Raw genomic sequence first — 15903 nt, 5'->3', positions numbered from 1 at the left:
ATAATAAAACGAATTAAGGAACATCTTTTATTTTTATTATATAAAAACAAAGATTAAAATTATGGAATACTATGCACGCACTTGAAGTTCAACTTCACCAGATTTTAATAATAAATAACTCTCATGGGGAAAATCTTCCCCAATATTAACACTTTTGTTAGTGGAAAAGTCTAAGGGAGGGAAATTATGGAGTCCGGAGTCATTATTCGCGCTTCTCAAGGTCCAGTTTCCCTCCAAAAATGGGGAATGGTGGTGTCAAATTTGCCAATGAATCGGGCAAATTTTTTTATTTCATCCTTCAACCAATACTACTGATACATATATATAAGCTATGAGATTCCACTCTCCTAAACTGACTAAGTATATTTCCTAGCATAGATACATATACATAGGAAGAATCATAAATATACAATAAATGATCCAATCCCCATAAATGCACGATACACTAATACTCCCCCTCAAGTTGGTGCATGAATGTCAAGAATGCCCAACTTGCGAACTAGGAATTGGAACCTGTCACGCCCAAGAGCCTTAGTAAAAATATCGGCAAGTTGAAGATTGCTGGACACATGTAGCGTGGAGATACGACCTTCTTTGAGATGACCACGAACGAAATGACAATCAACTTCAATATGTTTGGTTCGTTCATGAAAGACCGGATTTGCTGCAATGTGAATAGCCGCTTTGTTGTCACAAAATATCTCCATAGGCTTGTGATGTGAAATCCCAAATGAGGAGAGAAGATTCTGAAGCCATAAGAGTTCCGCTGTCGTGGCCGCCATAGATCGATATTCGGCTTCCGCAGATGACCTGCTGACTGTTGTTTGCTTCTTTGACTTCCAAGATACAGGGCAACCTCCTAGAGTAATAAAAAAACCAGAAATTGATCTGCGTGTCATGGGACATCCAGCCCAGTCAGCGTCACAATAAGCCTGCAAGTTTAAATTAGTTGGGACTTCTAGTAAGAGTCCTTGACCCGGACTTTGTTTTAAGTATCGGAGGACTCGTACAGCTGCATCCCAATGAGGTTGACGAGGTGCCTGCATGAACTGAGATAAAATGTGTACTGAGTAGCACAATTCCGGTCGAGTGATGGTTAAATAAATTAGCCGACCCACAAGTCTCCTGTAACGTCCAAGATCTGAAAATAAGTCACCGGATTCATCATTGAGCTGATGTTGTTGCTCCATGGGAAATAAGGTCGGCTTGCTACCCAACATTCCTGCTTCAGATAATATATCCAGGCAATATTTTCTCTGAGATAGGAAAATGCCACGTTCACTTCATGCTAGCTCAATGCCGAGAAAATACTTCAGTTTGCCCAAGTCCTTAATCTTAAATCGTTGAGCTAGATAATCCTTAAACATAGAGCAAGCATGTGAATTATTGCTGGCAAGAATCATGTCATCAACATATACGAGGACGACCAAAAAGGTATCTTCATGAGAATAAATAAAGAGTGAATGGTCAGCTTCTGATTGATGAAATCCATAATCGATCAATGCCGAAGCAAATGTAGCATACCAATTTCGTGAGGCTTGTTTGAGTCCATAAATGGACTTTTGAAGCCGACAAACCTTGTTACCATGAGCTCCCTTGAATCCTGGAGGAAGCTGCATATAGACTTCTTCATCTAAATGTCCATGTAGAAAGGCATTATGTACGTCCAGTTGATGGAGATCCCATTTCTTGAAAAATGAAATGGTGAGTAGACATCGAACTGTGACCATTTTGGCAACTGGAGCAAAAGTTTCGTGAAAATCTAACCCTTCAACCTGAGTGAACCCCTTTGCGACGAGTCGTGCCTTAAATCTCTCAATGCTCCCATCGGCATGTCGCTTGATTTTGTATACCCACTTGCAACCAATGGGTTTCTTGCCAGGTGGCAAGCTCTCCAATATCCAAGTACCATTGTCCTCCAGTGCCCGTATTTCCTGTGACATTGCTTCTCGCCATTTAGGATCCTGAACAGCCTGCGAATATGTACTAGGCTCCACATCTTCATCAATAACCGATAAGAAAGCCTTGTGTGAATTAGATAAATGTGTATAACCTAAGTAATTCTGAATTGGGTAGACCGTACCTGAAGAGCTGTTGTCGCAGGATGATGAGTGGGGGTCAGTAGGCTGTAAAGCTGTATGACAAACAAAATCATCATATTTAGACGGAAACTTGATCATACGTTTATCATTACCTCTCTGCCCAGTTCGTGTTTCAGACTGACTTACTTCACCTGAACCACTCGGCTCCGATTCTATTTGGCTAGAGTTCGTGGGCTGCAGTTCTATTACCGCAGGAAGTAGCCCTTCACTCCCCCTCTCCCCCTGCACATCCCATTCTCTAGGCTCTGTGTTGTCCATTACAGGTCGGGCAGAAAATCGTGGCCCATCTCTCGCGTCCCTAATAATACTGGACTGCTGCCTAGCTCCTTCAGAACGTCCAATTTCAACTTCCCGAGACCAACTATGATCTCCAACTTCTATTAGAGCTTGGGAAAATTTATCATCGTGTGGATTCTTCTGTTGTTCCTCAACTACAAAGGGGAATTTATCTTCACAAAAAATCACATCCCGAGAAATAATTATCTCTTCTGATTCTAAATCAAAAAATTTCCAAGCCCTTTGCCCAAAAGGATACCCGATAAAAACACACTTCCTTGATTTCTCATGAAATTTATCACGACTTCTTAATCGTTGATGAACATAACATAAACAACCAAAGACACGTAAACGATCATAGTTAGGTGGCCTTCCAAATAAAACTTCATAAGGAGTTTTGCCAGCTAATAGAGGAGTGGGAGTGTAGTTTATTAGAAACGCAGCAGACAATACACATTCCCCCCAGAATTTAATCGGAAGTCCTGCTTGGAACATAAGAGCTCGAGCTACATTCAAAATGTGACGATGCTTCCTTTCTACCCGTCCATTCTGCTGTGGTGTGTCAATGCAGGAAGTTTGATGAATAATCCCGTTGTCTAAATAAAATTGACGTATCTTCTCGGATGTAAACTCCTTCCCATTATCACTTCTAATTACTTTGATTGACCGCCCAAATTGAGTAGTGATCATTTTATGAAATGCAACTATAAGATCATATGCCTCTGATTTCTCTTTAAGTAAATACACCCAAACACTTCTACTGCAATCATCCACAAGAGTAAGAAAATAACGTGCACCTGAAAGTGTCGACACCCTATAAGGACCCCATAAGTCGCAATGCACCAGATCAAAAATATGAATTGCTTTATTCTTACTGATAGGGAAAGGTTGCCGATGTTGTTTGGCTCGAGCACAAATTTCGCAAACATCAGAAAATGAATTATTCTCAACCTCAGATAAATATTTCATCACATGTGATGAGGGGTGCCCCAAGCGTCGATGCCAAAGTTCGCTAGTTCCTGAATGCACCATCAGAGATGAAGCCGAACTTGTAGCCACACGCTGCAGCCGATAGACACCCCCCCCCCCCAACATTTCACCCGCGCCAATCAGCTTCTTCGAGGTGAGGTCCTGCACGACACAAAAACCAGGAAGAGCTGTTACCGCACACCTCAGTTCTTCAGTTAGACATCCAACAGATATAAGGTTGTAAGTGAACCCCGGGACAAACAATACTCTTGATAAAACAAAACGTGAGCTAAGTCGGGCCTGGCCTTCCATCATTGCCTCGACCACCTTTCCATTGGGAAGTGTAATCGAGAAAGGATTGCTTAGCCGTCTCCTTCGTTCAAGTAGCCTCCAGTCACCTGTCATGTGTCGAGAGGCACCAGAATCAAGAATCCAAGCAATCTCATTTGATAGTCGCATCATACCTGAGAGATGCTCAGTCTGCCCCTTTATGTTGCTAACGAAGTCCAAAAGTTGTTGGTATTGCTCTCCTGATAGGCCCGGAATGGCTGAATTTACACCAGCCTTTAAGCTTTCCCGAGGTGCTCCAACCTGCATATTTTCTCGAGCAGTTCCTGCAAAACTGATAGGGGAATTTTGTGCAGTAGGCTGAGGCTTTATCTGTTGTACCCCAGAATGTGTCCCTTCCTGCACCAAGTGAGCATGACCAAACTGCATTTGTCCTCCCCTCGCACCAGCTCCTTGGCCTCGGCCCTTAGGCTTCCATTTCGACCCCGACTGGCTTGAGTTCCAGTCCTGTGGGTATCCATTGAGCTTCCAACATGTTTCTCTGGAATGCCCTATCCGATTACAGTAGGTGCATGTTGGTCTTTCTCCCTGAAAAAATTTCTTTCCTCCTGAACTGCTTGCAGCAAAAGCAGCTCCCTCGATGATCTTTTCTTCCTTCTTCAATGCTGCCCGACGTTTCTCTTCACTGTTAATAATTGAGAAGGCTCTGCTAACAGTCGGTAAAGGGTCCATGTTCAAAATTTGAGAACTCATTGATGCATGGACTTCATCCAATCCCATAAGGAATTGATACAACTTTTCTAGTTCTTTCTCCTTCGACCGGTTTCTTGCAGCATTGCAAGTACATTTCAGTGCCTCGGTGTACTCATCAAGTTCATCCCATAACCCTTTAAGCGAAGTGTAGTAATCAACAACATAATTACCTCCTTGTTCGAGTCGGCTAATCTCCTTCTTGAGCTGATATACTCTTTGTGCATTCCCTTGTGAGTACCTTTCCTTCAACTCTCTCCACATAACATTGGCATCGTTGACATATGCCAAGCTTTTCTGCAAATTTTTATCCAGAGAATTAAAAATCCAGGACACAACCATGTTATTGGCAATATCCCAGACGTCAAAATCTGCAGAAAATGAATCTGGTTGCACGATCGATCCATCGATAAAACCAGTCTTGTTCTTTGCCCTCAGTGCCCGCCTTATTGCTTTGGCCCAGGTTGCATAATTGTCGCCCGTCAGAACAGCTGAGGCCGGAACCAGCTGGGCTCCTGGACTGTCTGATGGGCTAAGATAATAGGGAGACGAAGGATTCAACGATTTCCTTTCGCCCGAAGAATTCTCTCCAAGAGAACCAACAGAAGATTTCTTCTTGGGTGAGTTGTCGATCTCCAACGAAGTATCTGCCATGTCGAAATAGAAGCTCTAAGGTTCAGGCCAGTGGGGCTCTGATACCATGTCAAATTTGCCAATGAATCGGGCAAATTTTTTTATTTCATCCTTCAACCAATACTACTGATACATATATATAAGCTATGAGATTCCACTCTCCTAAACTGACTAAGTATATTTCCTAGCATAGATACATATACATAGGAAGAATCATAAATATACAATAAATGATCCAATCCCCATAAATGCACGATACACTAATAGGTGGCATTGATTCGAGTATTATTTAATTACAAAGGACATTAGGCTGCTGAAAAATTACTTTTAGAAATGTCTGATTTCCCAAAATATTACATTATTATGTTTGGTTAATACATTGTATTACTGTTGGCCGAAAAATACATTGTATTATTGTGAAAGTACAAGGTGAAGCGATATTTTGATATCTGATATGAAAAATGAGCTGATATAAAATTTTTTAAAAAAGTCATTTTACGATATTGCCTTCACTCTAATAATTTAATATATTAGTAAAATAATTAGAATTAAAATCAAACCATAAACATAAATGCACATAAATAATCATACATTATTCCTTTTGAAAATTAATTATAATACATTATCCCAGCCATACATGGTCACATCAGATATTCGTTAGGTCATTGATCCTAATATCATGCTATGCCATGAATTTTTTTTGAAATTTTGTACCATCTGATGAAATTATTGTGTTTCATATTATGTCTTGAAAAAATTTCAAAATATCGTACAATTTGATAAAATTATGACGATATATGTTATGTGATAAAAATTTATAAATATAGTGTTGTGTGATGAAATTAAAAAAAAAATTTAAAGTGGATGCTCTGACACTAGGACGAGAGCGTCAACTTCAACAAATTCTTGGTGGGAAAGGCACTCTTTCTCTAGGTGGGAAAGACATTCTCACCGAGAGAAGACAAATTTTGGGGCTCAAAGAAGCCGATTCCAAGATTCTAGGGCTTCAAGTTCCTGGTCGGACTGTTTGTGGGCTTTCGAGAATCCTACGGAACAATCATCCCCCAACCAAATAGTCCACCAAAAAAAAAGTAATAATTGTATTGTTAAATTATAAAAAAATAATTGATAATTTAGAGAATTTAATATTAAAAATTGAATGAAATAATTAAAAAATTAAAGAAAAAAATGAAAAGTAATAATTGTATTGTTGATTTTTATTGTGTAGTGAGTAGAGTTAAAGTTATAATTAAACTTATAAAAACATGATTATAAAATCAAACGGAGTGTTATAAATTGTGTTTTAAGTTATCTTCTTATATTATTTTATTTTATTTTAGACCCTTTAAGTTACAATATGAGCAAAAGTCCCCCAAAAAAAAGTCACCAAGTCAGTATTCTATTCTTTTTTTGAGAGAATACCAATGATATATTGTGCGGGAAAAAAAAAGTGACGTATGGTGAAATTATTTCAATTTATACTACAGCGAAAAAATAGTTAAAAATCATGTTAATGGTGTAATTTTTCCTAAAAATTATAATGAAAAAAAAAAGTTGAAGCCGATGCTCTTACGTGAGGGTAAGAGTGTCGCCTTCAACAAGTTTTTGGTGGGAAAAACTTCAACGCCAAGAATGATACTTCTCTCGGTGGGAAAGATTTTTGCACCAAGAATGACACCTCTCTTGAAGGAAAAGACTTTCTCACGAAGAGAGGGAACGAGAAAGCCTCAAACGAGATTCCAATGCCCCAAATTCTCCCAAAACGTGATAGAAAGAGTGGATTGTTCGTGGAACTTTTATCCCACGATCAATTTACGAACCAAGCGGCCCCTTCACTAAAATGATGTGACAGATTTCTCACGATTGAGGTTGGGTCTTCTATGCTGGAGTCCATCAGCGTCAGCTACGAATATAAGCTGTCAACGTCATTTAATTCGGACGGCATTTTGGGCCATGGAGCCTGGCATTTTACAGTTGGCCCGTGCTTTAGGATTCATAGCGAAACGATGCCGGTTTGGTTTGGATTTTTTCGATCTCTCCATTAACATAATCTTGTTACTGCTCGGAAAGCACGATCTTACTCCCAAAGGAGTATATATATATTTTTAATGAATAAAAGGAGTATATAATTCTGTATTGTGCTACGCGGGAGCCAAAGATCTGATCACAGTAAACAGAAGGGAAGGCCTGCTCCCATCAAAGGGTGGCAGGATAATCGGTTTTTATGGAAGCTCAAGTACCCATCTTGACTTGATCGGGGTATTGAGCTAACTCACGCTATTCCATATTTAAGAGAAATTATTCAGTGATACTTTCTCGTTATGTGATACGAGAAAAAAAATCAATTAAAATACACTAACGTTAATCGGATATTAATCATATGAATAATTATCATAATCGTTATCAATTGTAAAAATCCTATTGATTCTTAAGAATTCTGCTCACTACATCATTTTGAGCTATAATTATTAAAAATTTCTCCATCTTTGATCTGTAAACTTCATTCACCCTGTGGGCCCAAGAAATTCTGGTTTACGATAAATTCCATGTCTTTGGCCCAGATTTATGAAATTGTCCCCGTCATATTATTGCTTGCACGAGACTGCCAATGCCATTTTTCAAGTGACAGTGAGACGGACACCAAACGAGGAAAGAAGAAAGAAGAGTCCACTAACACTTTAGTCCTCCAATCTAAATTCCGTCTAACATTTTGGTCCAAACATCAACTGGCTCAACGGAAATTTGATGTGGAGGCTTAGGTGGTACAAACAACGTGAATTTTATGCCACGTTATCGCCAAAACAACTTCGTTTTTCCTATATGCATACCACAAAAAAAAAAAAACACGATGACGTTCTGAGCTTCACATCCATAGGCAAACGACGGTGTTTTCAGCTTGATCCCATACCACACTGAAACGTCATTTTTTCTTCATTGTCAATCGACTCAGTCCCTTGCGAGTCAATTCCCAATTTTCATCCACTTCGAACCCTAATCCTCAAATTTCCAAATTCCTCCAATTGAAAACCCTAATCCTCAAATTACTATGTAATATAGTAGTGTAGAAGACAATTGCGATCCCAATTTGGAGCTCACCATTAGTTGCCACTCTCAATCACACTGGAGTTGTTGTAATCATCGTCGTGTGCGTGAGGATACACCCGTCTACCCAAAGAGCACGAGAAGGAGCAGTTGGAGCACGTACACTGATGAAGATATCTTATGTTACTGTGGACAAAGAGCTCTAAGGATTACTTCCAACACCAAATGCAATCCTAGAATGGCGTTTTATAGGTGCCCATTGTGAAGGAATAACACTTTGAGCTGCGGTTATTTTTAATGGGAATATGAACTTGGCTTGTCAAACTTCTCTCCTAATTAGAGATTGATCAATCAGCTTATGAGGAGGAATGCCACCAATGAGATAGATTTGAAAAGGCTAAGGGTTGTGTTTTGATATTGGCTTTGTTGATTATTGTTTTAGCATTGAAACTATGGAATTAAGTTGGTTGTGGTGTATTAGAAGTTAGGAGTGAATGGATTGGTAATGAGGGTGATCTCTCATATGACATTTCATCTTTGGGCAAGGGAAGCTGAAAACGCCGGTGTTTGCTTGTGGGTGTGAAGCTTGGAACAACGTCATTTTTTTTTTGTGGGCTGCAGATAGGAAAAACGAGGTCATTTTGGTGATAACGTGGCATAAAATTGATGCCGTTTGTGTCACTTGAGCCTTCACATCAGATTTTCGTTGAGCTAATTGATATTTCGACTAAAATGTTAGATAGAATTGAAATTGGAAGACCAAATTTCTAATTTTAAAAATTCATGTCGGGGAGAGGCGGTAATTGAAAATTTGGAGTACTAAAGTGTCAGTGGACTCAAGAAAGAAAGAAGCATGTCTGAATTTCCTAAGTGCAACCTTGCAATTTCCTTGTTGCCCCCAAAACCCAATCCATCCCGTCTCTCTCTGGCCTCGTCAGTGTCAGAGCTGACGTCACCACCCAAGTTGGTTGGCTTCAATGGTGTCGTCCCCTGCATGCACATGGAAAGGGACGGGACGCAAATATCGGCAGTCGCCTACTTCGACCAAGAAGAAGGAACAAGTGCGAGGCCCAAGAAAAAAGTTGTCTCTGCTTGTATCGCCCTTCTTGTCCCACTCCTCTGCCGGAAGCTTCTGCCTTTCAGCTCCTGGAGCTGGAAGGTTTTCTTGCTATATGCAATCCGGCCATCAGTCGTTCGATCATTTGCTTCTGTGACCAAGCGGGTGACTTTCTGGGCATACCGTGTTCTGTTATTCACTGGGTCTGAGTTCCTCTTGCTGCGAAATGGGAAAGAAAAGGGTGATGGTGCCAGCAGAGAGCTTGGACCTGTCCGCTGTCAAGTACGAGCCTCCCGTTGTTCAAGGTTAGCTTTCATCTTCTTTTTTTTTTTTTTGGGTCATATATATATGCGCTAAATCAATGACAGAGCTCAGATGAACTGGTAAGCGGGAGAGTTAGTTGAGTTTGTACAAGGGGAAAAACTTTGGAGACGTCTGCATTGAGAAATGAGAAGTATTATTAATTTGGACATATACAAGCGGGAACGCGGAATCCAGATTTCGATCAAAGGATAGAACTTTTGAGTGCGTGATTTTGATGAAGAGGTAGTGAAGTTTAGGAGGGACCAAGCTGATAGCTTTTTGCATTGAAATCGCCATTAGATGAAAGGGTTGTATTTGGTATTTCGTCTGGAAATTCGTATCTTCGAGGCAATTGAACATGTGAATGGCATATGTCTATGTCAATTTCTGAGCTAAAACTGGAGAAATCGTGTTTGATTGGACACGAGAATTGCTAATCTTGACTTGCAGGTCCCCATTTGACGGGTTTCTTATTTAAGCTGTTTGCCAAGCTTGTCGAGGCGCCGGTCATCGGTTCGCTGATGATATCTTCCATGAAGAAGCAAATGAAAATGGATGTATGGGTCTGACTTTCAGCCTCATTGTCATTTCTTTTTCTACATATACTGTCTTTACACTCCTGGGGCGGTATTCGCATAACTCCATTGTCAAATATGGTGATGACTGTGCTATTGATTTGGACTCTTAACAGTTTTTGAAGATGACTGAGGTACCGGAGTCGCCGATGTTCAGGCCTGAATTTCCTCCTCAAGGTTCTTAACCTTCTTTTTGGCTAATCCTGCGTACTTTAGTCATGGAAAATGTAGGGATGTGCTAATAGACGATCTTAACATTGCCATTTCTCTCGCTTCTTTTTTCGCTCTTCGGTTCACCTTCTAAATTCTAGTATCTCAACTATTGAGAGGTGGAAACCTCTGAGCTAGAAGCTATATCCTTTAAAGGAATCATCAGGACATTATTTATGAACAGCTTAACATATTTCTTCAAGCCTGCATCTTTGTGAAAACTCTGACAAGGTGACTGCAATACATTTCGTTGAGTTCTTTTAGAGCCAGAGCCCAATGTGGTTTTATTAGATGAAGATTGCAAACCTGAAGATCGCACTGATTTTGCCTTGAAATGTCTCCCGGACTACAGTCCCCCCAGCTCCTTAAACAGAGAGCATAGCGCATTCCGCTACTGGAAGATACGGGATTATGCTTATGCTTATCGTTCTAAGCTTGTAACCCCGGCCACTGTAAGTGAAACATCAGAAGAATAGCAGGTTTATTTACTGCCCAAGTAATTCTTTTATTTCATAATACCACCTTTTGAATTTTTAGGTTGCTGAGCGCATAATTGCCATTATCGAAGAACTTAGCCAGAGAAATCCTCCAGCTCCTTTATTAATTTCCTTTGATGCCGAGGATGTACGAAAACAAGCAGCAGCTTCAACAAAGAGGTTTGAGGAAGGTAAGGCTATAATGCATATTTTTACAAGCTTAATCTGCAGGATCTTGGCGAGTCTTCTTTTAAATTTTCAACAAGATTTAGAGCAACGTGCCTCTATTTCACAGGGAAGCCATTATCGGTCTTGGACGGTATTTTTATTGCAATCAAGGACGACATCGGCTGTTATCCGTATATCTCAAAGGGTAAACATTCGCAACTGGCTCACCTTCTTTATAGATATTTATATTGGTTAAATTATTTGGAGTAAGTAATCTGATAAGTTTCTTCATTGCAGTTGGTACAAGATGGTTGCACAAGGTCAGTTCTGACAATGGTGATGCAGCTTGTGTCTCAAAATTGCGAAGCTGTGGCGTAGTTCTCTTGGGGAAGGCCAATATGCATGAAGTACGAATGGGGGCAAGTGGAAACAATCCAAACTACGGGTGAGTTGCAAAGAAGCTAAGTTGAACTTACCTAGAGGTTGTCTAATGCGATTTGGTGTTGTTAGGAATGTAGTGTGCTCTGCCATTCCATTTTAACACCGTCAAAATTGTGCTACTTGGCTGTGACTCGGTCATATGGTACTTTTTCAGTTGGCATAAGTCATGTATTTTCTATGCTGCCTATTGGCCCTTCTATTAATTGGCCATTACCTTGACCTGGACGAACATCGAACTAACGAATGAGACCGAACAAATAAACAAAATCAGGAGTTACCAAGGCTCACTTCAAATACCTGTGTTTCAATGGTGTCAACCGACTAAGTTTTTAAATGCTTAAGCTGGTAATAAGTTGTGCCAGCCTAATACATTAAGCATGATGTAATATGTACATCACTACTTTAGCTAACATGATCTTGAATGCCCTTTCATCCAAAAAAGAAATTTTCTGTTGTTTCTTTTGCAGAACTGCAAGAAACCCTCATGATCTAGACAGATATACGGGAGGATCTTCCTCAGGATCAGCAGCAATTGTAGCTTCTGGGCTATGTCCCGCTGCACTTGGAACCGATGCAGGAGGTTGTACTGTTACACATATTGTTATACTGCACTTTCTTTGCAGAGATAACATGCTAATACTTTAACTTCGAGAAAGACAGGTTCAGTGCGTATTCCTTCTTCCCTATGCGGGGTGGTGGGCTTGAAGTCAACATTTGGACGAACAGATATTGGCGGGTCAGCAACATTTTGGAAAGAACTACCACATTCTGACGGAAGCCTCAACAGTCTTAGAACAAGCCAATTTTCCGTGATTCTAAGATTATTTCTTTTAACACAAGTAGATTTTTTACTTGTGTAGGTCATTCTGTGATTTTAGCACTGTGGAAATTATTGGACCAATTACATCAACTGTGGAAGATGCCATGCTGGTGTAAGCATTTCCTTTTTCATTGAGCAGTAATCTTTTAAAACTTTGTCAGTTGTATCCTTCTAATTCTGCTGCAAGCGACAAAGAGCCAAAAAGCCTGAGCATTTAGACTAGTACTAGTATATCTTTGCTGAAAAATATGTTAACAGTTCTCTGATGTCCATCTTTCAGTTGTTGCTTTAGTATTTACCAATGTAAAACTTCAGCAGTTTAAAAACGTCCCTCAGTTTATTTGGTTTTTACTTTTTCTAGGTATGCTGCTATTCTCGGTGCCTCTCCTGCCGATAGAATCTGCTTGCAACCTGTAAGTGCAAGAATCCTGGGCTTATCTTGTGGTTTCATTGACTAATCAACTTCCCATTAGTGCTTTCAATACCATGCAATTCCTCCTTTATTGTTGATCAATGTGAATTGAGCTCTAGAACGATTAAAAAACTCTGTTCTCTTTTGCTCCTCTTGAACATTTAAGTGCTACTTTCTGCAGTCTGTGCCTTGTCTGCCCAATCTGCAAAACTCTGATATTTTCGGGCCAGTGAGACTTGGGAAGTATACCACGGTAATTGAACAGTTTTTTTCTGCTGATTTTAGTTATTCTGGTCACTCCTGATAATATCAAGCTTATTCATGAATTTATGTTCATCACTTTTTCAGTGGTTTAACGACGTACACTCAACTGATATCTCTGATACATGTGAAGATATCCTCAGTCAGCTCTCAAAGATCCATGGCTGTGAAGTAAGCCCTCTCTGCTTTCATATGCTTCATAATTGTCCACCTAATTTTCAAAGACAGAGGAAGCTTTCCTGTATTTCATTTAAAAAATTTAGGAAACTGGGAAAAGAAATCGCTGAGTTGCACTTTACAAGTAGCTAATTGAGTAGCTCTAGAAGCTAGTGTCCAAGGCATGGTAGGTTCAGAACATCCTATGGAGTGGTTTGTTCTAATATAAAAAATGGAGTTAAGAAACCAAAACCAAACAAAGAGATCACCAGAACTCAAAAGAAAACAGCAGCTAACCCCGCACAAGGTAGACTTTTTGTCCTTATATTCATCATAGATGGAACAAAAAAACAGTTCTTCATAGTTCATTGTAGCATCAAAATAAAATTAATACTGTCATTTCATTTACACCACTTTCTCATGATACTTGCACCTTCGCTTTTTAGGTCTTTATTAAATATGGTGTACACAATTTCTCATCCTGAGGCAATTCGTAACTTTGTGTTGTGCAAGGTAGTAGAGATTGTAATACCAGAGTTGCTCGAGATGCACACTGCTCATGTAGTTGCAATGGGCACTGACATGATACATTCATTGGATCCTTACTGGGAGGACAGCGGGTTATTTTTTCAATGCCTCCTGAAACAATTTTTACATCCATGAAACTTACATCTTTGAAGAAGGATTCCTCAATTTCGATTACTAACCAAAACAAATCCGACTAACAATTATATTTCTTATGCAGTAAAGGTGCGAAGTTCACATATGATACACGGATAAATATAGCACTATTGAAGTCGTTTAGTGCTTCAGATTATGTTGCTGCGCAGTGTCTTAGGTGAGGGAAAACAGTTTTGGTCTCCTACTTTATTTTCCTGAAAGAGCTCATTTTTTTTTCAAGAGAGTAATTAATGTTTAAATTTTTTCCCCTTAATTTGAAAATAGGCAAGTTTCAGAAAGTAGAAGGTTTTAGGATTGTAAATGAATCATACATTATCAGAGAAGACCTTGATCTCACATTCACAATGAATGACAGAACACTTAGTTTGTGAGATGTAGTACTCAATTTAGTAAATGTATGTGCCTTTATAATGCTTTTTCACGTATATATTTTTGGGTTTCACAATGACACTTCATGAGTGATCTTAGACGAAGAATGATGCACCATCACATGGATATTTTCAAAAAAGTTGATGTCATAGTATCGCCCACAACTGGGTAAGTAACTGATGCATATATCACATGACCTTTCCGTTTGCTCTATTTGCAACCATATTACTGAGATAATGTGATTTATGCACTCTTACAGAATGACAGCGCCTGAAATACCACCTAGCGCTCTCACATCTGGCGAGACGAATCTGCCAGTCACAGGTTGATTAGTCATTTTGTTGGCGCGAAGTATTTAGAGTACAAGAATTAGATCACAGAGCTTACCACTATATATTCGTGGTTGATTTTTCTATGAATCTTTTTGTCCCTCATATACTACTGTTCCTGCAATTTTTATCTTCAAGTCTTTTGGCTCTATATGTTTTAAATCCTTCACGAGAAACAGCTACCATAATTAAAAATCATTCACCTATCTTCCATATGTGAAAGATTGAATTGGGGAAAACTGGGCAACATTTGATATTCCAACTGCTTTAACTTGCATGACAGCTGAAAATGAGAAGCTTTAGCAAACAAACCACATAGGTAACTTGATGATTCACTATTGCCCTCTGAACTTGCTCCGAGAAAAATTTGTGGAACTTTTGATAGATTATGCTTGTCGATGTAGTTCTGTTCAGTTTTGGAAACTCTTTCTTGTGATAATGCAAACTCCATTGATTTTTCAGGTAGTCTTATGCGGTTTACTGTTGCAGCAAACTTCCTGGGTTTCCCTGCTATTACTGTCCCTGTAAGTGTGGGCACGTCAGGCATTCTCTCAATAATTACCTCGCTTGATCATAATATTTATCTGGTGAAAATGCTGAACATTGATATCTAAGCACTGACTTTTGGGCTCAAAACGAGTCAATCTCGAGACCTACTCAAGTCCAAGCACTGACTTTTGAGCTCAAGTCATGTCATTCAAGCTTCAATTCTTAATTAATTTAATCTGGGATTTTCAGGTTGGGTATGATAAACAGGGCCTCCCAATTGGTCTGCAATTCATGGGCCGTCCATGGGGTGAAGCTTCTATTCTACGTCTTGCTTACGCAGTTGAGGTAAATAATGGATAACGTAGGAGATGTCCTACTTTATTTGAGGATTCGATTCCCAGCAAACTCGATTTCTTTGTACCGAATTTTGGCATTGGCAACGAAACTTATTCATAAGCAATTCTCTCATGTGTCCAGGAACTATGTTCTTCTCGGAAGAGACCTGCATCATTCTTCGATGTCTTGCAAGCAAACTGAAGCTGGAAAATTGTTGCTTCTGTTTGGTCACTGTCAATCACCAGCCGTAATGAGTGAGAGTGTCCCGATTCAACTGCAAATAAAAAGGTTGTAATATGAGGATTCTGGTCCGCGAATAGCGTTCGTGCAGAAGATTCCTTCCTTGCCGGGTATAGGAGAGTACATTTTTCAGAAGAAATTGGAGAATTTCCATTATCAGAGCATGCCTTAACTAGGGAGGAGTTTCCCTTTTCACCTCATGTGGTGGATGAGCTACTACAACCTGAAACAGCCACCCGGAAACGACTCATCATCGGAGCTGTCGGTCATATCACTGCTCCGATAATCAGATTACACTCGGATAAGCGACACACCTGGCACTACATATATGCAGATTTTACCCGAATCCTTGAATCCGAACTTCTCATTCCTATCTGCGATCTCGTACCATTGATGTTCTCATTTCTCCGATCCTTGTGGTTTTACTCGCTTCCATATGTTTAAATTAAATCCATCATTGTCCTTCGCCCACCTAACTTGCAACAAGGTTTCGTCATTTCGATGTCCTGGGGCCACTTCA

At 39.7% G+C, this 15903-nt stretch overlaps 1 protein-coding gene across 2 annotated transcripts; it reads left to right on the top strand.

Moving 5' to 3' along the window:
• Positions 1-8914: 8914 nt before the first annotated feature.
• LOC116196378 (fatty acid amide hydrolase-like) lies at positions 8915-15794 on the top strand. 2 transcript variants are annotated; one of them, XM_031526065.1, is made up of 20 exons: positions 8917-9422; positions 9871-9977; positions 10112-10172; positions 10470-10657; positions 10743-10872; positions 10977-11054; positions 11147-11294; positions 11758-11870; positions 11951-12026; positions 12151-12222; positions 12472-12523; positions 12704-12775; positions 12871-12954; positions 13453-13559; positions 13685-13777; positions 14089-14157; positions 14249-14313; positions 14781-14842; positions 15057-15152; positions 15285-15794. In XM_031526065.1, the coding sequence occupies exons 1-20, from the start codon at positions 9344-9346 to the stop codon at positions 15342-15344; spliced, it is 1812 nt and encodes a 603-aa protein (XP_031381925.1). In that variant the 5' UTR covers positions 8917-9343; the 3' UTR covers positions 15345-15794. The 2 variants fall into 2 exon arrangements, with proteins under 2 accessions (XP_031381926.1, XP_031381925.1); XM_031526066.1 differs by lacking the exons at positions 14781-14842; positions 15057-15152; positions 15285-15794 and adding an exon at positions 14602-14756 and having other exon boundaries at positions 8915-9422.
• Positions 15795-15903: the final 109 nt, after the last annotated feature.

Source organism: Punica granatum, chromosome 2, assembly GCF_007655135.1.
Source record: "Punica granatum isolate Tunisia-2019 chromosome 2, ASM765513v2, whole genome shotgun sequence".
Lineage (NCBI taxonomy): Eukaryota > Viridiplantae > Streptophyta > Magnoliopsida > Myrtales > Lythraceae > Punica > Punica granatum.
The sequence above is the reverse complement of the archived record's forward strand: the minus strand, read 5'-3'. Positions and strand labels throughout refer to the sequence as shown.